Source organism: Hyla sarda, chromosome 12, assembly GCF_029499605.1.
Source record: "Hyla sarda isolate aHylSar1 chromosome 12, aHylSar1.hap1, whole genome shotgun sequence".
Classification (NCBI taxonomy): Eukaryota; Metazoa; Chordata; class Amphibia; order Anura; family Hylidae; genus Hyla; species Hyla sarda.
In genome coordinates, this window is record NC_079200.1 from 33,345,123 (window position 1) to 33,372,489 (window position 27,367).

The 27,367-nt window shown below is 43.9% G+C and overlaps 1 protein-coding gene across 12 annotated transcripts in view; it reads right to left on the reverse strand.

Annotated features, from left to right (window-relative positions):
• Positions 1-761: 761 nt before the first annotated feature.
• SRCIN1 (SRC kinase signaling inhibitor 1) overlaps positions 762-27,367 on the reverse strand; it is a 489,213-nt gene continuing 462,607 nt past the window's right edge. For 11 of the 12 annotated variants that reach the window (XM_056548576.1, XM_056548575.1, XM_056548579.1 and 8 more), the window contains 4 exons: positions 23,695-23,775; positions 20,758-22,011; positions 17,730-17,873; positions 762-5,684 (listed from right to left, as the gene is read on the reverse strand). In XM_056548576.1, the coding sequence (XP_056404551.1) occupies positions 5,553-5,684; positions 17,730-17,873; positions 20,758-22,011; positions 23,695-23,775 (1,611 nt within the window). In that variant the 3' untranslated portion in view covers positions 762-5,552. The remainder of the gene's footprint in view (positions 5,685-17,729; positions 17,874-20,757; positions 22,012-23,694; positions 23,776-27,367) is intronic. The other variant, XM_056548586.1, reaches the window with a different exon arrangement.

The window sequence follows — 27,367 nt, forward strand, 5'->3', positions numbered from 1 at the left end:
TATGCAGGGTCAGTCATTTAGAGAATTGTCATTGGTCTACACAATCTGACTACAGACTTGATACATAGAGAATTGTGGGAATATTTTAGAACTGGCATGTTAGCAATAAGGGGGGCGCTTATTGCGTATTTTATATGCAAGAAAATAATAGTAATAAGATAAAAAGAGCAGCTCAGAGTAACGAAGAGGATCAGTGGGTAAGTGCACAGTGCAAAATACTGCCGTCTCCTTATTGGAATAAATAAAACGGACTGCTTTTTTTACTCACTCTCCAGAATCAGCGCCACTCTTGTTCATGGGCTCCATCTGGTATTGCAAGCCTTATTCACATAAAGAGTACCCTGTCATTTGTCACATGTCAAACATTTTGATCAGTGTTCAGACCTTCGCCAATCAGAAGAACGTGCTGGAAGAAGTCTGTGCTGCCGCGCGCTGCTCTTTCGGCTCCCCGTCACGTGATGGAGATGGGCTCATAGACTTACATTGCAGGTTTGTCTTGATCACGTGACAAGGAGTCAGGAGAGAACCTGCTAAGTGTGAACTTCTACCAGGTCGTTCTCCTGGTGGAGGTCTGAACACTCCGATCCATGTCGATCTAAACTTTTGATGTGGCCAATCTTTTTCTAAATGACAGTGGCCATTTAAAGGGGTATTCCAGGAAAAAAACTTTTTTTTATATATATATATCAACTGGCTCCAGAAAGTTAAACAGATTTGTAAATTACTTCTATTAAAAAATCTTAATCCTTTCAGCACTTATGAGCTTCTGAAGTTAAGATTGTTCTTTTCTGTCTAAATCCTCTCTGATGACACCTGTCTCGGGAAACACCCAGTTTAGAAGCAAATCCCCATAGCAAACCTCTTCTAAACTGGGCAGTTCCCGAGACATGTGTCATCAGAGAGACAGAAAAGAACAACCTTAACTTCAGAAGCTCATAAGTACTGAAAGGATTAAGATTTTTTAATAGAAGTAATTTACAAATCTGTTTAACTTTCTGGAGCCAGTTGATATATATAAACAAGTTTTTTTTCCCTGGAATACCCCTTTAAGTATAGCTCTAATACTAATGCAACCCATGTAGTAGTAGAATGTTCAAGTTTTCTTGACCAGACCGCTAACAGTTAGGCCAGGTTTAGACAGGTGATCCCGGGGGCATCCGGCGTTAGGACCATGAAGACATTGCCACTTCTGATAGTCCACAATGTTTTCCACCCGGGATTCCCTGGAAAGAATTAGCAAGATTACGTAGTGTGCACTGTGCAGTAGAATCTCACTGACAGGAATGCACCGGAATTTTCATATGAACAGAATTCCAGGTGGAATCCTATTGAACTCAATGGGCCTTTGAATTTTTGCATAATTTTGTGAAATTCTGTGTGAACATGTCCTATCCACAAGACAGGGATAAGTTTGTGATTGGGTGGGGTGGCTGTGCACATAGTTGGCCGCTGCTCCGTTTTTTTGTCTATGAAAAAGACAGACTGCACATGTTCCATTGATTTCTATGGAAGCGCCAAAGAGGCCCGAGTCCCGCATCACCGGCGCTACCATAGAAATGAATGGAGCGCGTGCCGTCTACCGGTAGATGTCACACGCTCCTCAGTGAGTCAGGGTCCCATTCTGGAGATCGTGGGAGGTCCCACCACTTATCCCCTATCTTGTGAATAGGGGATAAGTTAATTTTGGCTGGAGTTCTCATTTAGGTGACAAGACTGGAGCCTAAGCAGGGAAAGTATGTAGAAGTGGCAACTCCATTTGGTGGATGATAAACAGATTTTATAGGCCATTGTGATTCTATACGATTGTCATACGTGGTAAAGAATCAGGGAATGCTGTAAGGTAAACTAAATATATCTGAAATATATGTATTTCTCATAAAGTTTTATCGGAAATACTGTATGCGTAGACTAGTGCATCTAAAGCGTGGGTTCAGAAATATAGCTCAGCTATCCCAGCACGTGTAATGCTCCAACTTTCTAATATACTGTGTTACAATCTAAGGACAACATAGTAACAGGGAAAATGATCAAAATAAGGCCGTATCTATCTTATGTCTGATACTGTATCAATTATTCCTCTAGGGTGATTCTACTCTGAACATACAGAAATTAAGATTTCATGTATTATACGAGTGTCTGCTGCTATAATAGTAATGGGGTGGAGTGTGGTGGAGGTGGTGGTGGGGTGGAGTGTGGTGGAGGTGGTGGTGGGGTGGAGTGTGGTGGAGGTGGTGGTGGGGTGGAGTGTGGTGGTGGGGTGGAGTGTGGTGGAGGTGGTGGTGGGGTGGAGTGTGGTGGAGGTGGTGGTGGGGTGGAGTGTGGTGGAGGTGGTGGTGGGGTGGAGTGTGGTGGAGGTGGTGGTGGGGTGGAGTGTGGTGGTGGGGTGGAGTGTGGTGGAGGTGGTGGTGGGGTGGAGTGTGGTGGAGGTGGTGGTGGGGGGGAGATAACGTGATGGACGTACAGTCAGAACACAAGCGTTTGCTGTTGCTATAGTAACTTATGAAAGAATGTTCAGAATGGAAAAATATTTATAAAAAGGATTTACCAAGGAAACCTAACAAAATCTACAGGGATGACTTTCCTAGGGAAATGTTTAGTAGTGGTATGAACGTAGGCTGATATTATTTCCAGATTTGACTGTTTTAACCAGTGATTGCCATGCTGTTTCAAGACTACAACTCTCAGCCAACATGTCCAGACCATGTATCTTACAGACATGTCTGAATGGAGTTATGTGGGATTTTAATAAATTCACAACCTAGCCTCACATTAGGCCATCAATATTAGATTGGCAGGGGTCCGACTTCAAAGTTTAAAAATGCTGGTACTTGCAATCGTCGTATTATTAGTAACAGCGGTGCAAGGTACTGCAGCCATGTCTGGTTTATTTGCAGGGAGTGTCCAGAAATAAAAATAATTTTTTTTTCCGAAAACAGCACCAACCCTGTCCTCAACCCTGTACAACTTGGCTCCATTCACGTTAATGGAACTGAGCTGCAATGCCACATATAACCTGTGGTTAGTAAGGCTCCCCTGCCATCCCTGTAAATGGTCCCCTGGGCAGGTAGCTATACTCACCTAGTCCCGCCGCTCCGGCTGTAATGACGCACCCTCAGAGTTGATGGAGCAGAGTTAGCACCCCAACCAGGGGACAACTTACGGAGCTGACAGAGGAGACTTTCTAACTTCATATCCTCACCATGCCTGCGGACAGGAACGTTTCTTCAGAGATGGTAGGAAGAAGATCTTACCATATATAATGTGATGTGTTGCCATGCATTATATATGGTAAAATCTCATGATTGGTTCCCTTTAAACAGGTGATCGGTGGAGGTGCCAATCGAGAATTAATGGTCTATTCAGAATATAGGCGATCATTTTTAAAGCCTAGATAACCACTGTAAAGGTCAGATTGTTGGGGCTTTGTGCAAGGACATACAAACCATAAGGGCAAACTATGAACATCAATGAGGTCCTAGGAGTGTAGGAGACAGTCTTTGGTTGGTCCCTTTGGTACTGAGGGGCAGAAACTTGTGCAGGAGCCTAGAGGAGCTGTATTGTCACTCAGCAAACAAGACTTGGAGAATTGACCTTAATAGAATAGGAATAGAATCAAACACAAGGCCCTAATGCCCTGGATGGCCATACCCAGCACCAAGATATGGGACCCATGTCCTTCTTTACTATGGGGTTCCTTCTCTTCTATGTAAGCTGCTGATGCTGCATTTGTGCTTTTATTAAAGACAATAATCTTTATTTTATTACATAATCCTTCTAAAATATTTTTTTTTCTTAAATAACATTTTCCTCAAGACGTTAATAAGCAACATCCAAAAATAAAATAAAATAAATAAATCTGTTTTAATAATTTAACGCTCTGGTAGATTGCTAGAATTTCTTTGGATCTGTTGCTGTGCCGCATTCATTCGGGGATGTTCTGCCATATACATTACATAACAACCTACAATCCCTAAGAGATGCTTTCAGTGCAGGCAATGTCCAGGAATTTGATCAGACATATTGGATACCTGTGGCACCAAGAGATGACGGGCAGATATAGAAAACCCTGTACAGACCCTAAACCCTGCTTCAGGTTTCTTAGGTCTGGAATAAAATCTTTGACATTAAAATTTTCAGCCCCTCCCCATGTGGAGTTACCCTGTTCGATCGACCCCTCCTTCACCATAAAAGGAAATATTTAAATTTTTACATATATATTTATATTCGGTATTTATTTTATATATATAATATGTATATATATATATATATATATATATAGGTTTGTTCGTAATACAATTGAAAAAAAGATGATTTCACTGAATGGAAATAGCTAGTCTGTGACTCAGATATGACCGTATAGGTTATTCCTTTATCTTTATATAAACTCCACTTCCGTTTGTACAAAAAAAATGAACATTTTACAAAAAATAAAAATTTTAAAATAAATAAATAAAAAGCTAAGCGCACAGTGCGTGAATAGACAGAAGCAAATGGAATAGTGTGACTTGCTCTTCAGGTCTCTCCCCTGTCCATAAAACACACGTTCTTAGACGCACAATTCACCAACACACACACACTTCACATTTAGTGTTATCGATGTCTGTGCTTATATTATACAATGTTATACAGGAATGTCCTACAGTTAAAACCCTATCGACCCGTACGGATTATGCCCATAGGGTGGTTCTGACTCCTTTTGAGTTTCTGACAATCCTATTGATGATGAAAGGCCCGGGAACGTCTCTACATTTGTGCCCCTTAGTCCGCCTTCTGCTCCTACCCATGACTGGTCAGAGAATAGATATTGCTATACAAAGATAACAGTGTTACCATCACCAGTCCTGGCATCTCACACTGTGTGAGCGATCATGTAATACCACGTGCCTGACGACACAGAAGCCACCGCTTCCTTTCCATATGTGCTTTCAATGGTTAACCCAGACGTGGCACAAAAACCCGGACTTACCTTTTCTTTCATACTTCTGGGCTACTGTGAAAGTGCGGGTGCTGTATTAACACCCAAAAATACAATCTGCTCTCTTGGGGGGAGGGTTGGGGGAGATAGGTTGGGGTCTTTGCTTATTGCTGGCAACGCAATACACAAAAAAAAGTCATCCTGACATCTCTAGACTTCCACAGAAACTACAGGAACAACAAATAAATTAGGCCTAAAAATAAAACAAAGCAACATACAATGCTCGGGACCCCGAGATACTGTCCGGTAAAGTTCAGGATTGCGAAGATTGGTATCTACATCATTTGGACAGATGAGCAGCTGCAGGTGTGGTAACAGTCACGCCTGGGGAGGTGGGAGGCACCATGGAATGCGTCGACTGCTGTTTCACGTCTCTCGCTCCTCTCCGCGTTTTCAGCCCTTTGCTGCGTCACGTTTCTCAAAGCTGATAAAACGCAGAAGGGGAAAAAAAAATTGGTGAGAGGGCTCTTAGCCAGAAGAAGCTGGCCATCTTAATAGTCCACACTTCGAGGAGCATGAAGAAGAAGAATTCAGATGAGAAGAGCACAATTGAATAAAAACTTGCAAAGTAGATCATTTAGAAGGAAATAGAGGAGTTCCTTGAACCAAAGGAAGTCAGTACAGGGATAGAGGTTCGAGAAGGTGCGTTTTTATCTGATCCAGGGTTATTCTCATTCACGCTGCCAGCCTCTTTAGATGATCTAGCTGCCTGGAAAGGAGAGTGAGAAGTAGACTGAGGAAATAAGGAGCGTGACATTTTAACCAACACACGAGAGAAACATCTGGATTCTGAATGGATGGAGTCCATGAGATGAGTGAAGAATAAAAAGAAAGAGAAAGGGTGATAAATACGGAAACTCAGCTCAGGACCCCCCCCCCCCCCCCCCCCCCAGAGCGAAGAGCTGCATTGGTCAGTTCTATTTGGGTAGACACGTCCAATCTACATTGACAGACATTAAAACAAATGGCCATATCTCTGAATACCGGCTGTAATGTAACCCATAAAATTGTTGTCGCCTCAACAGACACTTCTGGGGTGATTTCCCATCTTTATAGGGATCTTCTCCATTTCTATCATCAGAAATATCTGCAGATCGTGACAAGTACCGTATATACCCGAGTATAAGCCGACCCGAATATAAGTCGAGGCCCCTAATTTAACCCCAAAAACCCAGGAAAAGTTATTGACTTGACTATAAGCCTAGGGTGGGAAATACATCATACCCCCATGTAATCATCCAGACCCCCGTCATTAACACCCCCCATCATCATCACCCTGTCATCATCCCCCCCTTCATCATTACCCTGTAATCATCCCCCCCTTCATCATCTCCCTTCATCATGCCCCCTTCATCATCACCCCCAGTCATCATCCCACCCCCCCTTCATCATCACCGCCTGTCATCATCCCCCCTTCATCATTACCCTGTAATCACCCCCCCTATCATCTCCCTTCATCATCTCCCTTCATCATCTCCCTTCATCATCACCGCCTGTCATCATCCCCCCCTTCATCATCACCGTCTGTCATCATCCCCCCTTCATCATTACCCTGTAATCACCCCCCCCTATCATCTCCCTTCATCATCTCCCTTCATCATCATCTCCCTTCATCATCACCGCCTGTCATCATCCCCCCTTCATCATCACCGCCTGTCATCATCCCCCCCTTCATCATCACCGCCTGTCATCATCCCCCCCTTCATCATCACCGCCTGTCATCATCCCCCCCTTCATCATCTCCCTTCATCATCCCCCCTTCATCATCACCACCTGTCATCATCCCCCCCTTCATGCTGGGAGTTGTAGTTTTGAAACATCTGGAGGTCCGCAGGTTGAAGACCACTGCCAGGCTTTCGTCATCATCCAGACCCCCCTGCCCCCCTTTAGTTTTGTACTCCCCTCCCCTCGGTGGGAAGGAAGGGTCAGCTTGTCCGGGCCACCTGTGCTACAGGGACCATCCAGTGGGGATGGTTAGTTGTTCCGGGCTGTCCATCTTCCCCGGGGGGCCTCTTCTCCGCACTTCGAGCCCGGAATAATGACGTTGCCTTGATGACGACGCGCATGAACGTCCCTGTGCATCGTCGTCAAGGTAACGTAACTATTCCAGGGCCGTGCCCGAAGCGCGGAGAAGAGGCCCCCATGTGAAGATGGACAGCTCGGAATGACTATCCCTCCCATCGGACGGTCCCTGCAGCACAGATGGCCTGGACCAGCTCACCCTTCCTTCCCTGCCGAGGGGAGGTGAGTACAAAACTAAAAGGGGGGGGTCTGGATGATGACGTAGGCAGTGGTCTTCAACCTGCGGACCTCCAGATGTTTCAAAACTACAACCTTATCCTTAGAAAATTCTGGCGCAAAACCTGGCGCAGACAGAATTTCTGCCGCAATGCGACAGAATCTGGCGCACAACCGACAAAACATGTCGGGTTTGCAATAGTAAATGAGGGCCAATATCTCTGTTCTTATTGAAGTGCCTTACTCATGTTATTAAAGGGGTACTCCGGTGGAAAACTTTTATTTTCTTTAGTCAACTGGTGCCAGAAAGTTAAACAGATTTGTAAATTACTTCTATAAAAAAAAATCTTAATCCTTCCAGTACTTATTAGCTGCTGAATACTACAGAGGAAATGTTTTACTTTTTTTGGAACACAGAGCTCTCTGCTGACACCTCTGTCCATTTTAAGAACTGTCCAGAGTAGGAGAAAATCCCCATAGAAAACATAAGTTGTTCTGGACAGTTCCTAATATGGACAGAGATGTCAGCAGAGAGCACTGTGGTCATGATGTCAGCAGAGAGCACTGTGTTCCACAAAAGAAAATAATTTCCTCTGTAGTATTCAGCAGCTAATAAGTACTGGAAGGATTAAGATTTTATTTATAGAAGTAATTTACAAATCTGTTTAACTTTCTGGCACCAGTTGATTTAACAAAAAAAAAAAAAAGTACCCCTTTATTGGGGATAACATCTCCGATCGCGCAGGGGGGTCTGGCCGCTGGGACCCCCATGATCTCTGGGCCGGCGCTGTAGCGCCGGCCCAGAGATCGCGAGGTGTCACTGCGGCCGGATAACCCCCCCCCCATGCGATTGGACACATTATCCCCTATCCTTTGAATAGAGGATAACATGTCTATGGGCGGAATACTCCTTTAATGTACAATGCATTGGGAAAGTCTTCAGACCCTTTCACTGTTTGTAACTTTTATTATTGTTCTAAAATAAAAACAAAACAATCAAGCCCTCCCCATATCAATCTGCACTCAATACCCCATAATGTGAAACCGAATTTTACAAATGTTTGCAAATTTGTTAAATTAAACTTTTTCTTTCCCCCCCCCTTCTGACAGGGGTGGGGGGAGGGGGTTCTAAATAATAAATTGTGTTGTTGCGGTCAGTTTTGTACTTTGTTTTGAAGTAAGATTTAAAATGTTTTATATATTTATATTTTGTAAGAGATATTGGTGACTAGTAAAAATTTATTAAGGAAAAAAAAAAACTTTGGGTGGACATAAATATTCAGACCCTCACTATATTAAGAGAAATAAGAGGCCCGGGGGTTCAATTTCAGGTGCCAATCTCTGAGATGTTTCTGCACCTTGACTGGATTCACCTGAGGTAAATTCAGATGATTGGACAGGATTTGGAAAGACACAGCCCCGTCTATATAAGATCTCACAGCTGACAATGTATATCACAGCAAAAATCAAGACACGAGGTGGAAAGAACTGCCTGTAGAGCTCAGAGACAGGATTGTGTGTAGACACAGATCTGAAGGAGACAAATGTGGTGGTCCAGTACAGGAGTTGTCCTCCTGTACACTTATCCGTCCTGTGTGGCGGATTCTCTGTCAGTGTCCCCTGGGTCCACATCCCTCTTATGGACTGTCAAGGGCTAAATATGCAAAATGTTCTTATGTTGTATGCTGGTAAGTCTTTTTGAGGCATGTGTGCCTTTAAATATTGTTGCTAAGCCTGTGTAACCAGGGAAGGTGCCAGTGATCAGGTGACTTGTTGGTGACCTATGGGACCCCTCCAAATTGCTCCGATATATAGCAAGGAAGAGTTAGCCTAGTCAGTCTTAGCTAAGGTACAGTTACGTGAAGACCTGAGAGTGTCTGATGTTACTGAGGGAGACCAAGGCCTAGTCACGCAGCCACTATCCGTGGAACCCTCTACAGGTGAAAGTCAAAGCCTGGTAAGCCTAAATACAGGAGAGAAGTCTAGTCAGCATAGTCAAGCCTGTAAAGTCTAAAGCCAGAATGGGACTGCATAATTGAGTACAAGTCCACAAGTCACCTAACGTCCACTGGTCATCTCATTGGGCATAAACTGAGCTGTAAAGACTTTAACATCTATCTGCCTCAGTAAAGCTGCCGTTGTTCCGTAACCTTGCATCGGAGTGATTATTTGCCCCGCGCCTGGCCAGGAACCAGCAGACATACCTCGGGAGGTGTAGAGGATAACCATGCCCTGGCGCCATGAATATCAAGGGTTAATAACATCTGCACTAAGGGTTACAACATCTGCCCTCTATAATTCTTACATGGAAGAAGTTCGGAACAACCGTGACTCTTCCTAGAGCTGTCCGCCCCACCACACTAAGTAACTCAGGGAGAAGGGCCTTGGTAAGAGGACGGCAATAACCCAATAGTCACACCGGCTGAGCTCCAGAGATTCTGTGTGCAGATGGGGGAAACATTCAGAATCATCACTGCAGCCACCACCAATCTGAGCTTTATAGCCAAAAAGGAGCCTCTTTTCAGTAACAGACACACAAACACCCACCTAGAGTTTGCAAAAGAAATAATATATTCTAGTCTGATGAATCCAAAGTTGAACTTTGTGGCCTCATAGCATCATGTCTTAGGGACGCTCTGTGAATGTCATTGAGTGGCCTAGTCAGAGCCCTGACCTGTAGCCCATCGAACATCACAACCTGACAGAGCTGAGAGGATCTGCAGAGAAGAATGTCAGAAAATGCCCAAATCTAGGTGTATAAACCTTGTGGCCTCATCCCCATGAACACTGGAATCTCTGCCAAAGGGGCATATAAGAAGTACTGAGTAAAGGGTCTGAATACTTATGTTACTGCAAGATGTTAGTTTAACCTTTGCAATAGATTAGCAAATATTTTTAACATTCTATTTTTCCATTGTCATTATGGGGTAGTTAGGGGAGAATGATGGGGAAACTTAAAACGCCAACTGTCATGATATTTTAGCCCATGTTGTTACAGATGTCCATAATGTGAGTGTAATCATTCCTCTATCGCTTCTCTTCCTTGTTTTATAACTTATAAAATACATTTATCCAGCGGTCAGGCACAGTCAGATAGGCGTGGCTTGGGGCCTTCACACCTATCCTCTCCTTTCAGCGCTGGGACCGCTGTGTAATGAAGACACAGCCCATCCACAGCGCATGCGCCCCTCCTGACGTGCGCGCACCGCCGCCCTGCATTGACAGAGCGAGTACTCGCTCCCTCACAATGAGAGCGCTCGCTCCCGCTGCCTATGCGCTCACTGCGCAGGTGCAGTACTAAAGGAAAGGAGGGGCGCATGCGCGGCGTCTTACTACACAGCGGTCCCACTGCTGAAAGGAGGGGATAGGCGTGGCGGCAGCGGGGCTTTGCGAACCCCAACCCACGCCTATCCGACTGTGCCTGACCGTTGGGTAAATGTATTTTATACGTTACAAAACAAGGAAGAGAAGTGATAAAGGTATGATTACACTGACGTTATGGACATCTGGAACAACATTGTAGTAGTCTGGGGGGGGGGCTAAAAATTCATGACAGTTGCGCTTTAACATTTTTATTTTTATTGTAAGTCAAGGAGCAACATAAGAAAATGTGAATAAAGTGAGAAAGTCAAAAGAATTTCTGAATACATTGTATCTCTGCTTATAAGTATAAGGAGATGAGTGGGAATGGGGGGGGGGGTTGTTAGGGTTGTTTGTGTTTTCTTTTATTAGGGTTTATTTGTGTTTTCTTTTATTAGGGTTTTATTTGTGTTTTCTTTTATTAGGGTTTTATTTGTGTTTTCTTTTATTAGGGTATAAGTGGCTGATCGCGGCGGTGGGGGTAGGGGGGTTGGCTTGTGTCCGACTGATGGGCTTCCCCCACGATCATCTGGATGCAGCTGACGCGCTCCATTCATTCCTATGGGAGCCTCAAAAAGACCAGTGTACAGCTCTCGGGCAGCATCGGCGCTCCCATAGAAATGAATGGAGCGTGTGCAGTCAACCGGAAGACAACACAAGCTCCTCACTGAGAGCCCTGGGGTCCCATGATCGCGGAGGGCCCCAGTGGTCAGACCCCCCCCCCCCAGATCAGCTACTTATCCCCTATCCTGTGGATAGGGGATAAGTTAATTTTAAGTGGAGTACTCCTTTAACAATGTTCAAAAACCTAAATAAAAATTATATCATAAAAAAAAAAATCGAAAACAGATGGCAACATTCAATAGGACACATTGCAGGTGAAATGTGTGGCTGGCCCCAGATTCACGAATAAATACCATCCCATCGCCGGTGATTTTAGAAGCCGAACCTGTCGGATAATTTCCGGGCTGTTGCTAAGTTGTTCCTTATTTTTTTAGGGATCTGACCACAAGAGCTCCCGCTGATTCTCAGGACAAATGTTCAAGCCATAGATTGTAAGCTCTTGTGAGCAGGGCCCTTATTTTACAGTTTTTTTCCAACCAGGGTGCCTCCAGCTGTTGCAAAACTACAACTCCCAGCATGCCCGGACAGCCGAAGGCTGTCCGGGCATGCTGGGAGTTGTAGTTTTGCAACAGCTGGAGGCACCCTGGTTGGGAAACACCACTTTACTGCATTGAACTGTTTAAGAGAATCTTTCATCTGAATTTGCTGCAGACATTGTGGGATAGATGTTAGGATATAAAAGCAAACTTCCTTCGATAGACCTGGGGGGTGGATAAAATATACCATCACATTATAAGATAGGAATACCCCTTACATTTGGGGAAAAAATGCATAAAAAACTAAATGATGAAACAACAACAATAGAAAAGGTATAGGAGGTATAATACAAACAAATAGACATATATATTAGAAATACCGGTGGGAATATATCTATAGCATAAGAGATTGATCTGGGGATCATTAGTGTCTGGAAAACAAAGATGGAGGTAAAAAAAAATCACAGTGAGAAAAAAATGGTAAAAGATGGGTACAATAAATGGTAAAAGACGGGTATAAAAATAAATATAAAATAGTAACAGACTATTAGTAATAATAATAGTAAAATATGATAAAAGACAGGTATAAAAATAAATATAAAATATTAACAGACTATTAGTAATAATAATAGTAAAATATGATAAAAGACGGGTATAAAAATAAATATAAAATAGCAACAGACTATTAGTAATAATACCTTAATAGTAAAATATGATAAAAGACGGTTATAAAAATAAATATAAAATAGTAACAGACCATTAGTAATAATAATAGTAAAATATGATAAAAGACGGTTATAAAAATAAATATAAAATAGTAACAAACTATTAGTAATAATAATAGTAAAATATGATAAAAGACGGGTATAAAAATAAATATAAAATAGTAACAAACTATTAGTAATAATAATAGTAAAATATGATAAAAGACGGGTATAAAAATAAATATAAAATAGCAACAGACTATTAGTAATAATAATAGTAAAATATGATAAAAGACGGGTATAAAAATAAATATAACATAGTAACAGACCATTAGTAATAATAATAGTAAAATATGTTAAAAGACGGGTATAAAAATAAATATAAAATAGTAACAAACTATTAGTAATAATAATAGTAAAATATGATAAAAGACGGGTATAAAAATAAATATAAAATAGCAACAGACTATTAGTAATAATAATAGTAAAATATGATAAAAGACGGGTATAAAAATAAATATAAAATAGTAACAGACTATTAGTAATAATAATAGTAAAATATGATAAAAGACGGGTATAAAAATAAATATAAAATAGTAACAGACTATTAGTAATAATAATAGTAAAATATGATAAAAGACGGGTAGCAAGGCACTGATGAGTAAGGAAAAAGTATTTTAAGATCTTAGGTTGGTTATTGGGACTGGGGCAGGGGTAGATAGATTGTTCTAAAATGAAAATATAAGAGTGATGATAAAATACAAGAAAAACAAAACAACAACAAAGCAAACATGGCCTCCCATTAGAAATATGGCCACCTGAGCAGAGGAAGGGAATGACATGCTTTTAGAAATAAAGGATCATGAAGAAATGTCCTGAACATAAAAATAAGACAAACAGAACACAGCTTGTCACGCAAGAAATAATAAAGAAAATGTGAGACTCGGTAAGGAACACTGTGCAGGCAGCCATTCTGGGGCCGGAACCACTATCCTTTAACAGGGCACAGTATTGGGGTTTATGTTTCTGTAATTTCTCATGTCACCTGCTCCTAAAATTATTATAACACGATAACGGGCTCCATTGTTTGTAAAAAGGGGGAAAATATAGCAAATCTACAGCTCTACTGACATGTTTGGCTTTAAAGAACATCTGTCAAAAACATTCATCACATCAAGCCTCCCCTATAAACTAGCAGGGGTTAGTGTCCCAATGCCAAATAGTCTTTTTTTTTATTATTCAAATCTTTGTAAAAAGAAGAAACATTTATTCTGTGTTCTACGGTGTCTAAGAGGCGTGGCCAAGGGTCCGATGTGTCTGAGAGGCATGGTCAGGGGTCTGATGTGTCTGAGAGGCGTGGCCAGGGGTCTGCTGTGTCTGAGAGGCATGGCCAGGGGGTCTGCTGTGTCTGAGAGGTGTGGCCAGGGATCTGCTGTGTCTGAGAGATGTGGCCAGGGGGCCTGATGTGTCTGAGAGGCGTGGCCAGGGGTCTGCTATGTCTGAGAGATGTGGCCAGGGGGCCTGCTGTGTCTGAGAGGCGTGGCCAGGGGTCTGCTGTGTCTGAGAGGCGTGGCCAGGGGTCCGCTGTGTCTGAGAGGTGTGGCCAGGGGTCTGCTGTGTCTGAGAGATGTGGCCAGGGGGTCTGCTGTGTCTGAGAGATGTGGCCAGGGGTCTGCTGTGTCTGAGAGGCATGGCCAGGGGTCTGCTGTGTCTGAGAGGCGTGGCCAGGGGTCTGCTGTGTCTGAGAGATGTGGCCAGTGGTCTGCTGTGTCTGAGAGGCATGGCCAGGGGTCTGCTGTGTCTGAGAGGTGAGGCCAGGGGTCTGCTGTGTCTGAGAGGCGTGGCCAGGGGTCTGATGTGTCTGAGAGGCGTGGCCAGGGGTCTGATGTGTCTGAGAGGCATGGCCAGGGGTCTGCTGTGTCTGAGAGGCGTGGCCAGGGGTCTGCTGTGTCTGAGAGGCGTGGCCAGGGGTCTGCTGTGTCTGAGAGGCGTGGCCAGGGGTCTGCTGTGTCTGAGAGGCGTGGCCAGGGGTCTGCTGTGTCTGAGAGGCGTGGCCAGGGGTCTGCTGTGTCTGAGAGGCATGGCCAGGGGTCTGCTGTGTCTGAGAGGCATGGCCAGGGGTCTGCTGTGTCTGAGAGGCGTGGCCAGGGGTCTTCTGTGTCTGAGAGGCGTGGCCAGGGGTCTGCTGTGTCTGAGAGGCGTGGCCAGGGGTCTGCTGTGTCTGAGAGGCGTGGCCAGGGGTCTGCTGTGTCTGAGAGGCGTGGCCAGGGGTCTGCTGTGTCTGAGAGGCGTGGCCAGGGGTCTGCTGTGTCTGAGAGGCATGGCCAGGGGTCTGCTGTGTTTGAGAGGCGTGGCCAGGGGTCTTCTGTGTCTGAGAGGCGTGGCCAGGGGTCTGCTGTGTTTGAGAGGCGTGGCCAGGGGTCTTCTGTGTCTGAGAGGCGTGGCCAGGGGTCTGCTGTGTCTGAGAGGCATGGCCAGGGGTCCGCTGTGTCTGAGAGGTGTGGCCAGGGGTCTGCTGTGTCTGAGAGATGTGGCCAGGGGGTCTGCTGTGTCTGAGAGATGTGGCCAGGGGGTCTGCTGTGTCTGAGAGGCGTGGCCAGGGGTCTGATGTGTCTGAGAGGCATGGCCAGGGGTCTGATGTGTCTGAGAGGCATGGCCAGGGGTCTGCTGTGTCTGAGAGGTGTGGCCAGGGGTCTGATGTGTCTGAGAGGCGTGGCTAGGGGTCTGCTGTGTCTGAGAGATGTGGCCAGGGGGTGTGCTGTGTCTGAGAGATGTGGCCAGGGGTCTGCTGTGTCTGATAGGCGAGGCCAGGGGGTCTGCTGTGTCTGAGAGGCGTGGCCAGGGGTCTGCTGTGTCTGAGAGGTGAGGCCAGGGGTCTGCTGTGTCTGAGAGGCATGGCCAGGGGTCTGCTGTGTCTGAGAGGCATGGCCAGGGGTCTGCTGTGTCTGAGAGGCATGGCCAGGGGTCTGCTGTGTCTGAGAGGCGTGGCCAGGGGTCTGCTGTGTCTGAGAGGCATGGCCAGGGGTCTGCTGTGTCTGAGAGGCATGGCCAGGGGTCTGCTGTGTCTGAGAGGCGTGGCCAGGGGTCTGCTGTGTCTGAGAGGCGTGGCCAGGGGTCTGCTGTGTCTGAGAGGCATGGCCAGGGGGTCTGCTGTGTCTGAGAGGCGTGGCCAGGGGTCTGCTGTGTCTGAGAGGTGAGGCCAGGGGTCTGCTGTGTCTGAGAGGCATGGCCAGGGGTCTGCTGTGTCTGAGAGGCATGGCCAGGGGTCTGCTGTGTCTGAGAGGCATGGCCAGGGGTCTGCTGTGTCTGAGAGGCGTGGCCAGGGGTCTGCTGTGTCTGAGAGGCATGGCCAGGGGTCTGCTGTGTCTGAGAGGCATGGCCAGGGGTCTGCTGTGTCTGAGAGGCGTGGCCAGGGGTCTGCTGTGTCTGAGAGGCGTGGCCAGGGGTCTGCTGTGTCTGAGAGGCATGGCCAGGGGGTCTGCTGTGTCTGAGAGGCGTGGCCAGGGGTCTGCTGTGTCTGAGAGGCATGGCCAGGGGGTCTGCTGTGTCTGAGAGGCGTGGCCAAGGGTCCACTGTACTGTGACTGAGACACAGGGAAGTCCTGCCGACAGCAGCCCTGTGTGTCTTGTTGGCACAGGTGCAAGGCAGTCTGTCAGGCACACTGCATATGCATCACAATCCCTGGAAGCAGAGAGCTCACTGTCTCTAGAGACAATTCACTGTGCGTCACCGAGATTGTTCAGGAGGAGAAGATTACACCTCACTAAAGCCCTCACTGTTTTTTGAACTGTCACTAGAAGCAGGGAGAGAGCTTTATGCCTCTAGGGATTGCATGACAGGCTGACAGATTCACTGTAAGTGCGCTGACAAATCAAACAGGGCTGTGGCTGATAGGACGTAGTGCAGAGAGGCGTTGCGACCCTCGGACACACACAAAAAAAAAAATATATATATATATATATATATATATATATAGAAGACACGGGGTGGGCTGCACCTCAAAAGTATAAAAAGATTGGTGCACGCAGCAGAAGGTCCCAGGAGGTTCCGCCTACTCTCCTTTCTGCAAATGTTTGATTAATTATTTTTCACCTGGTGCACTATTTAACTTATTATGCATTTTATATGTATATTTTAATATATATTGTTATGCACTTTATGGGTCCATATATGGTGAACCTACTGAATTGTAATGCTATGTGTATTGCATCTTTTGTACACTTGTTATGTACCGTATGTTTTTTTTATTTGTTGTTCTTAATTATGTAATTGATGTTTTATTGAACACCGCATATAACTTGCCCTATGGTCATTGTTCACTTGTGCTTGAAAAAGGCCGCATGGGCGGCTGAAACGTAGCGATTGGAATGAAATAAATCACTTGTCACTACTTTTGTGTGCTGCAGCAAATCTGTTTATATATATATATATATATATATATATATATATATATATATATATACTTTTTTTTTTTTACTTAAATAAAAACACGATTGAAAAAAAGGGATGTTTGGCATGGGGAAACTATGGGGGTAATTTGATGTGATGATTTCATGTGACTGATGCATTTTAAAGGGGGTAGTCAGGGGAACTGAACTTATGCACAGGATAAACAATAAGTGTCAGATCTCCAAAATGGGGGTCCCTACTTTCATAGCAAAATAAAGTGGTGCACACTGCCACTCCATTCATTATCAGGGTGGAGGATGAATGAAATGTAAATGATTGCTGGGGGTTTAACTGCTGGGACCCCAAGCAACCTTGAAAATGGGTGTCTTCCCCTCTCTATTTTTGTCTCTGGGACTGGCTAACATAGTCAAGTATAGCACTCAATTTCTGGCAGTATCATAGACAATGAATGGAATGGTAGTGTGAATTCCTGCCCCTCTTTTTTTGATGGCAGACTAGAGACCCCTGTCTGAGACTCGAGATCCCTGGGAGTTCAGCTGGTTAGGCTTCTGTTCATCATAGACTTATCCCCAATTCTTGAATATGGGTAAGTGTTACTGGTGGGACAAACTTCTTAATCTTATTATTACTTGACAGACTTATGAATGGTCTAGTGCAGTTTTTCCCAAACAGGGTGCTACATGCCCGGACAGCTGGGAGATGTAGTTTTGCAACAGCTGGAGGGACAGAAGTTACCAAGAGGCAGACGATACCAAAAACCGGTCTGTCTCACATTACACGGATGGTGCGGATCTCATAATGGCCCTGGTGACAAGCTTTAACACACAAAGTGATGCAGGGTTAGGATGAGACATGAGGTGGTGGTGGTGGGGGGGTGGGGGGGGGGGGGGGTAGCCAGTGTGTGCTAACCTTGTGCTCACATCTTCTCTAGAGATAAACTACCTGCTGGTGGCCCTGGATCCTCATGTATTCCATTCTTTGCTTGGAGTGCTTGCTGCTTTTGTCTCCGCTGCTTTGCTGGACGCTCTTTAGCCTTGATCCCACTGGATTTACCATCTTCATGGGTGGAATGGACATACCCCCACTCTGCACCAAAAAAAAAAAGGCAAAAATGTAATAATTAATATGTAAAAAAATATTCATTTAAAGTGAATTTATCACCTAGACTAGATTAGAGCCAGATACTGAAACATGTTTTTTTTTCTAATCAGTTTCCATTTTCTGATTGTAATTTATTTTACTTTATTATGGGGGCAGCCATCTTGCCTGAACTGCTTTTAACAGGATTTAGTGATATGCTTTACAGCAAGGCCCAGGAACAAATGCACAATAAACATCTCTAGACCCTATTCTTTGTATAGGCATGACCTGTGCAGAGGGCATTCTACAGGGTGGGGAAAGGCTGATCACCTATTGTCTTATCTATACACTTTTGTCAATTCTTTACTGCAATGTTGTACAGATCACTATCCGGCAGCCTATTTCTAATCATCACAGACAGAAAAGGAAGCCTCTGCTTAAAGGAGATGTTTCATACTTAAAATTACAGAAAAACTCATTCCCTATCAGATAATACGTTTTAGATCGTAGGGGGTCCGACTGCTAGGGCCTCCCACGATCTCCTGAGAGTGGCACGTCAAGACTCTGCCTTCAGTTATCTTTGGATTCTCCCATAGAGATAAATGGAGGGGGCGTGGTGGCCCCCGCTTTGGGCAGGGGTCGTGACGTGCAGCTATCTGGGACAGCCGGGTCTCTGTACAGGAGTTTGCAGGGGGGCCCCAGGGGTCGGAACCCCAGCGATCTAATACTTTTCCTCTAACCTGCCGATAGGGAATATGTTTTTCTGTAATTTTAAGTATGAGACATCTCCTTTAATATTTGGCCTAGTGGCCAGAATGAAAACTTCAAGATTTCAGGATTATTTTATAATATAGATCAAACTTTGGACCTGCAAGCATCTGATCATGCTGGGGGTTTTGGTTTTGCAACAGTCGGAGGCCCACAGTTTGGAGACCATTAATATTAAAATGGTTTCACTATAATCCATGGGCCATTCAATTCTTGAACAAAATGGCTGTAAGCAAAAAAAATTTGTTGATCAGGTGTTGTTGTGTTACTTGATGCGTGACTCTTTGACATCCCTCTTGAGTGCTTTAAAAAGCTAAGTCAGGACATTGACAGCTCCAGCAGACACAGGTGTGAACTCCACACCACATTCATAATACACTGACACGGTCAGGGAGGAACTCTACTGTTTCCTGTCACTTATCTGCTTCCTACAGCTGAGTTTTTGGCATCCCCCCGACCATACATGTCACAGAGAGATGTGATGCAGTGACCAGTGGGGTCACACACCTGTGATGGCATCGCCCAATAAGTGAACTTTCGTCAAACCTGCTGCTCAGTGAAGATGGTTGCATGTACAAATTGGAAGAGACAACCGGAACTGTCTGCAACTGCCCAAATGTAGTTAGGATAAACCTATATTAAATTTTCCCAACATTAACACATTAATCGACTACTGCAAAGAATATAATGAAACATAAAACAAACCCCTGGATGCACAGATCTCATTTTGTACCATCCACAGAAGCCAAAAAACTAATGAAGTGTTGAGTAGATGGCGCTTTTCCTGCTCCCAGATGTAGCGCCCACTGGTAGGAGCCATGGTGTAGAGATTTTTACAGCTCCTGTTCATTTCATTAGAAGAAAAAAAGAGCCACATAGTCAAAGGGTCCTTATAGATGTCAGATGGCTGCCATATACGGGTGCCGATCTAGTGACTTGAAGTGGAGACAAAAAACCTAGTCCAATGGCGCGATTAACCACGCAAGAAGTGATTGTAACTTACAAAGGATATTTTATTGGAAAACCCAAACAACACGTATCAAGATGAAGGTGCTCTAAAGCCTTGAAACGCGTTGTGTTTAGTTTTTACAATAAACTATCCTTTGTGATTTACAATCACTTTTTGCCTGGTGGATTGTGCCATATGACCAGGATTTTCTCTCCACTCCAAGTCACTGTATTCCTTGGCTGGCTTGCCCTGATGCTGACACCCACAAGGCTGCACCATCTATGTTATGCTTTTATAGTGGTTGTGTCCATCATACAACCCAGGAAAGTAAGCAGAACCCTATGAGAGGGTTCCCTCTATTCTTTACACGCACCAGGATATACTGCCATACGAGGAGCTCTGCTTTCCTTTTGTTCTTATAGATTATCTAGTAGATCTGACCCTTTATTGTCAGTGCTATCCTGACCATTTTTTAACATGAAGACCCCCCCTAGGAGACCATTATTCTAAGCAATTTTTGGTGGTCATCTGTAAGGCTGGGTTCACATTTGTCCGGCAATTTAACATAGATACCCTGCAGTGTGGTTGTGCAAGATAAAAAAAATTATTGCATACAGCGTTTCTTACATCTACTAGTTTGACACTATGCCCCATTTCACTCTTCGTATTGGTTAATGGGACACCAGTTGCAGTGTAGACAGCTGTAAACCTGTGTTGTCTTGCAGCTGTTTTAGCCCACCCTGGTTAGCTAATGGCTAAACAACTAAAAGACATTTTATATAAGACAACCATTGCATGTATGGGGGTGTCTTAACCTGCCTCAAATGACAGAAGTTGGGTGAATAAAGAAACGGTCATTTTGGATTACTTTAACATGACAGCCATTATTTTCATAAACCTCTACCAGAGGGGCTTGGCAGAGACTTATTCTCCTTTCCCCATTGAAAATACATAAATGCTTGGCATGTATGGGGGAATTAGAAAGGACAAATGACCGCAGGACAAGCATTCAGCTGACAGCTATTGTATGTGTAGGAGGAGCTTGATATACAGTATATACTGCAGTTTATATAAGAAGGACAAAGATGCTAAAGCATTCTATATACTCAAATCCATTGCTGTGGCTGAAAACCTCAGGGCAGACATAAGAAAATGAACAAATTAGAGTGACACCTTAAAGATCTGAGGCTTTGGTAGTAAAGGTGGTTTAGTGTTATGAAGGAAGGGGCTGTCCATCCCTTTGAGAGGTTTTACATTAGTGGTTTCCCCATTCAGATGATGAGAAAGGCTCTTCTGCTCTTGCTTTGAGTCCATGTCTGCATGGAAGCGATGCCCCTGTGGATCATTATGCTCTATGGTAGATGAATGGACACCAATGGAATTAATAGTAAGCTCCAGTTCTCGTATGCTTTCCTCCAGGCTGTCCAGGCGCTTGTATGTGTTTTTGCAAATGTCCATGCTCTTCCATCCCTCCTGGGTGTCCTCTTCAGTCTTAATGTCTTTGGGGACCTGGCGCACACTGGTTTCATCATTTGCCGCAAAGTTCAACATTTTCTGAACATCAATAATGCGGAGTTTGGAATTTCCATCAGGCTGTATATGCGACCCTTCTATGTTTATCTGTTGAGGAACATCTGGATTATTGATAGTTTGAAGCTTTGGTATTTTTACTTGTAAATGTCTGGGTTTTGGCACAGGATAGCTTGGTTTTGGTACGTTTCGGTCCTTGTTGGATCTACCTTCATAGTCACTAGATGACAGTCTCTGCTCTGTACTTCCTCCAAAATCTCCCATTTTCTCAAGTATCTGTTCTTCGTGTTCTTTCAACCCCACTACATCAGCCTGCCTGTCACACCACTGACTTTGTGTCTCCTTCGGACCTTGTGCTTCAGTAGATAAAGCCGAGACTGGATTGTCTTTAGGTTGAGCACTGACATTTCCTGTGGAAATCTGTAAAGAATTCCCACTTCTAAGCTCTTCTTTCATTTCACATAAATGTTTATCTTCTAATAACTTATTTTTCTCCTCCATAGATAATGAGACTATTCTATTATTCCTTATCATGAAGCCAATACTGTCATGCTCTGTGTTTTTGCTGCCCTCATCTTTTATATTTGTCGAATTGGACTGGGGGATGAGATTGTGTTTTACACAGTTATGCTGAGCGCCCACATATCCTGTTAAAGACTGAGCAGAACGGTCTAGGTCTTCAAGGATAGACTCCATGTTCTTCGCTAAACAGGACCAATCTGTCACCTTTTCCATCAAGACACTACTGACACCAAGATTTGCAGAATTGCCATAGTTGACCTCATTAGTAAAGTTATAACTTCCATCTGGAGGTGATGGTGGATTGGAAGACCATTCTGTCAATATAATCTGTGGCAGCGAAAATCTCCCATTGTCCACAGATGGAGAAGATAATTCCTGTAGGATAGACAAAAAAAGTTAAATTGTGTCTAATAGGCCCAATGCCTATTTTCTGTACCACTAAAAAGTGTTGTCCCACCAACAATGCTATGCTTATCCTCTACCCATAAGATATGGGATTGGGGGGTGTCCAACTGCTGGGTCTTGAGTCCTACCCTGTGGATACAAGATAATCTATTTGGGTGGGACATGCAGTATTTATACCACTTACTTCTTACTTTGAAAAAAAGAGAATAAATGAAATCCTGAGTCTCGCCTGGGCATGCGGACACGCTGAGTATGACTGCAATCCTATGGTTTCCTGTTTCTCAAAGTTTACAATGTTTATCCAACATTTCAGAGCTGAATATGTCTTCCAACCTTCACTCACAAGGTACTAAATGTTGTTACAGAACATCTACTGGACAAGCCAGAAAACTTTAAAGAATATTTTAAATTAGGTTCCTGTTAAAGGGGTACTCCGGTGGAAAACTTATTATTATTATTATTTTTTTTTTTAATCAACTGGTGCCAGAAACTTAAACAGATTTGTAAATTACTTCTATTAAAAATCTTAATCCTTTTAGTACTTTTTAGCAGCTGTCTGCTACAGAGGAAATTCTTTACTTTTTGAATTTCTTTTTTGTGTTGTCCACAGTGCTCTCTGCTGACACCTGTGTCCGTGTCAGGAACTGTCCAGAGAAGCATAGGTTTGCTATGGGGATTTTCTCCTGCTTTGGACAGTTCCGGATACGGGCACCAGGTGTCAGCAGAGAGCACTGTGGACAACACAAAAAGAAATTAAAAAAATAAAGATTTTCCTCTGTAGCAAACAGCTGCTAAAATGTACTGGAAGGGTAAAGATTTTTTAATAGAAGTAATTTACAAATCTAATTTCCACACAGGAAGAATGGTAGACGGCACTCACCAGGGAAATGCTTTAACTTCTTTATTTGCTTCAGCAACCATATCAAATCAATGGAGCGGTGTCATGCAGGTTACATGGCATGGCGGAGACGCCAGGGATGCAGCGTGGAGGTAACAGCTGTGTCGTACTTCTTCAGACGTGGTCTGAAGAAGCACGGAAGTACGACACAGCTGTTACCTCCACGCTGCATCCCCGGCATCTCCGCCATGTAACCTGCATGACACCGCTCCATTGATTTGATACGGTTGCTGAAGCAAATAAAGAAGTTAAAGCATTTCCCTGATGAGTGCCGTCTACCATTCTTTCTGTGAGGATATTGAATTCGTTCCGTTCTGGACGTAGCACCCTGAGAGGACTTTTGCTTCATACTTTCCACCTGGTGCACACCTATCACCGTTAACGCAGCAGTGCCGGTAGCTATGCCTTTTCCTTGATAATTTACAAATCTGTTTAACTTTCTGGCACCAGTTCATTTAAAAAAAAAAGTTTTCCACCAGTTGTACCCCTTTAACTCTACAGGTCAAGTTATAGCTCAGTGTATAGAAAAATGTAATTCCAGCATGTGTTTTGTTTAGGAGCAAACATATATGAAATACATGGTTTAATTTTTGCTATATAAAATTGTGTAAACATGTGCCTACTAGTCTATAGTTCTAGTCTTACAGTACAGTAACATTACAGATCTGCTATATTTGGATCAACCCAAAATGGATGGCTATTTTTCTATTTACAATATCAACTTTCACGGACGCAGTTCCAGTTCTGCAACGTACCTGGAGACCAGGAGACAGAGACACACAGGATTCTACCAATGGAACCTCTAAGCCGTCATCTTTGGGAGAAGCATTTCCAGCCTAGTAGGACATGATAATGTTCAGCGCTCAGCAGTTTGGGTTTTAATATTCTTACTAGGTGAATAAAAAGTGGCGGCATACTGTTTGACAGTTCCAGCAAAGTAGAAAGGAAAGGTAGGTGAGCGCAGCTTCACAATGCAAGACAGAAGGAGGTTGAAAGATGGAGGAGGTTCTTTCTGCTCTCAGAAGACACGAAGATCTAGTGAAAATCTTGCAGCTTCTTGTGCGGATTCACGTTTTATAGAAAAGTACAGAGTTTTGGTGTCTACATTTGGACAAGGAGAAGAAGCAAGAGGTCTACAGCCAAAAAAGAGGTGGTCCAATAGGAATGGAGGAAAAGTCAGGCAGGTTGCATAAGAGTCTGTCTTCCTGGGTGAATTCATTGTTAGTTTACAAAGACCAAGTATATGGTAGAGGATTAGAGAGAGAGGTGACTGAAGAAGAAAGCATGGCAGAAGAGGAATCACTCCTAACGTATGTCGCATGCAACACTAAATGCCAACGCAGCCATGCTGGGCATGAGATCTGTAGGGAGCTGTACTCTTCCCGTACGACATTGAATTAACCATCTCCTGCCTATATAGAAGGCATTTCCACTGAATATATTGAGAAGAATACAGAGACTACTGCATTCTGATATTTACTCTTAGCTCCTTCATTGTACATTATGTAATACTCAACCTCAAACCTTGGAAAACAGAAGAATGAACATTACATGCTATAGCGGATTATAACAGCACAATGAAGCACTGTACATAGATCCCACTAAAAACAGATACAAAAATTACCTCCATCTCAACATAACATAGCACCCAAAGACCAAAGCACTTGGAGCCCTGGGAGTAATGACTGTGACATGGGCATCAGAGTATTACGCCCACTAACCAATGAAAGTAGTGCAAAAGAGCATCCTTACAGGGGTACTCCGCCCCTAGACATTTCATTCCCTATCTAAAGGATAGGGGATAAGATGTCTGATCGCGGAAACCATGCCAGCACCACGGCGTTATGAACATTATGTTCAGAATGCTGGGTTTGGGTGCACGTGACATCACACCACGCCCCCCTCCTGCCGATAGGAATGGAGGGGACCTGGCGTGACGTCACAGCCAAGGCTGCCCAAACCTAGCATTCTGTAAATAACGTTTAGAACGCCAGGGTGCCCGCACGGACATCGTAGGGGTCCAGCCATTGGATAGGAGGTAGATGTCTCGGGGTGGCATACCCCTTAAAAAATAAAGAATAGAAATGCTGTTTTTTAGACCCCCTTTACATATGTCTGGCGATCTTGCAGTGTTTCCTGAAAGGGAAACTGATGGTAAAACTGATCCCATTAATTTGAATTGGACAGTTCATATATATCCAGTGCTTTACTATAGATCTGCATGAAAGAATTCTGACACGTGTGGAATCCCACTAAGGGCCAGTTCACACTACGATTTAGCAATACAGGAACCGGATACGGCTGGGAGAAGCGAAAACCGGGCGGTCTCGTATCTCAGCCCGGGCCCGTATGTAATGCATTTCAACAAGCCGACCGGAATCAAATGCTGACTCCGGACGGTTTTAGGTTCGGTGAGAAAACCGTATACGGGGCAAAAATGAGCCCACCGGAGTCAGAGTTTGACTTTGGTCAGCTCATTAAAATGAATGGAGTTCGGGTCGGATCCAGCTGGGTTACGGGAGCAGACAGTTTCGCACCCACCAACCGTATCCGGCACCCGCACAATACAAACATAGCGTGAACCCACCCTAATAGGAGGTATTCAGTCTGGGCACCTAGGGCAGCACCAGCTGTAAATACAGCCCTGCACCTCATTGATACCTTTCCCCCTACGTGTTTTAAACTTAAGGTCAATTTACACGGGTAGATTATTGGGAAAATAAACGTTTGTAGGTACGCTCGTTCCTAAAAAATTGACCCATGTAAGAGGGCCAAGGTTCAGCTGACAAAAGGGAAAATGCTTGTTTCACGGCTGATTGCATCTTTTGTGCAAGTGATAAAATCATCATCATCGGCTTCACATCGCCCTGTGTAAACGGGAGGTGTGCTGCTGACAGTGGTGAAGGGTCCCGTCCAACAATCGTTCCTGCAGCCCACCACATGGTTGAGAGAGCAAATGAGTGCCGATCACAAGGATTGGTGCTTGTTATCTCCAGCCGTCAGCAAGATCCCTTAAAATCTAAAATTCTAAATAGGAAAGAACTTTTATAACATACACCAAAATTTTTATGGCAAATTATAGTCAACCTAGACCGGTAGTAAAGGATACCACATAGAGGAAAAAAATATCAATCTTTATTCAGAAAAAAATAGTAAAATACCCAACACATTTTATGGAGGACTACAATAATCAGCAACTGATGAAAAGCATGCTCGGGCTGCCTGAGAATGCTTTTCGTCAGTTGCTGATTATTGTAGTCCTCCATAAAATGTTTAGGATATTTTACAATTTGTTTGCTGAATAAAGAAATCAAAAGATCTGGAAGAAGGGGTGCTACAATTATATAGGGTGGCTGTGTAGGGAAAAAGAGTACTACAGTAAGTTTTTACTGGGACCTGACACTGTACACACAGGGACTTGACTTATACATATACTGACACACTAGTCATATACTGTATATATTGACACATTAGTCATATACTGACACAGTTAAGTTGAGGCCAAAAAGGCAATCTTTGCTTAATAAATGAGGAATTTATATAGGGACACCTTGCATAAGCTGTTAATGAGGCTCATAACATAGTAATATAGTAACATAGTTTGTAAGGTTGAAAAAAAGACAAGAGTCCATCGAGTTCAATCTAAAACCCTACTCCAAAACCCTACCCTTGATCCAGAGGAAGGCAAAAACCCCACATGAGGCTGATGCCAATTGCCCCGTGATAGAGGAAAAATTCCTTCCCGACCCTAATATGGCGTCAGAATAAATTCCTGCATAAACATTCTATCCCCATAAATTTAGTATCCATAACCTGTAATAATATATTATAACTCTCAAGAAAAACATCCAGGCTCCCCTTGATCTTGTTTATGGAGTCAGACATCACAACATCATGTGGAGAGAATTCCATAGTCTCACTGCTCTTACAGTAAAGAATCTCTGATGATGGTGAAACCTTCTTTCCTCTAGACGTAAAGGATGCCCCCTTGTCATGGTTACCGGCCTAGGTATAAAAAGATCACTAGAAAGATCTCTGTACTGTCCCTTCATATATCTGTACACTATGATCAGATCGCCCCTAAGACGTCTTTCCTCTAAACTAAATAATCCCAAGCTTGATAACCTGTCTTGGTCCTGTAATCCTCCCATACCATTAATTATCTTTGCTGCCCTCCTCTGCACCCTCTCCAAGTTCGCCATGTCCTTCTCATATACAGATGACCAGAATTGGACACAGTACTCCATATGTGGTCTGACTAATGATTTATACAGAAGAAAAACTATGTCCTTGTCACTTGCCTCTATGCCTCTCTTGATACATCCCATGACTTTGTTAGCCTTAGCAGCAGCTGCCTGGCACTGATTGCTAAAGTCAAATTTACTGTCCACCAGTACCCCAAGTTATTTTTGGCAGACTTTTTACATA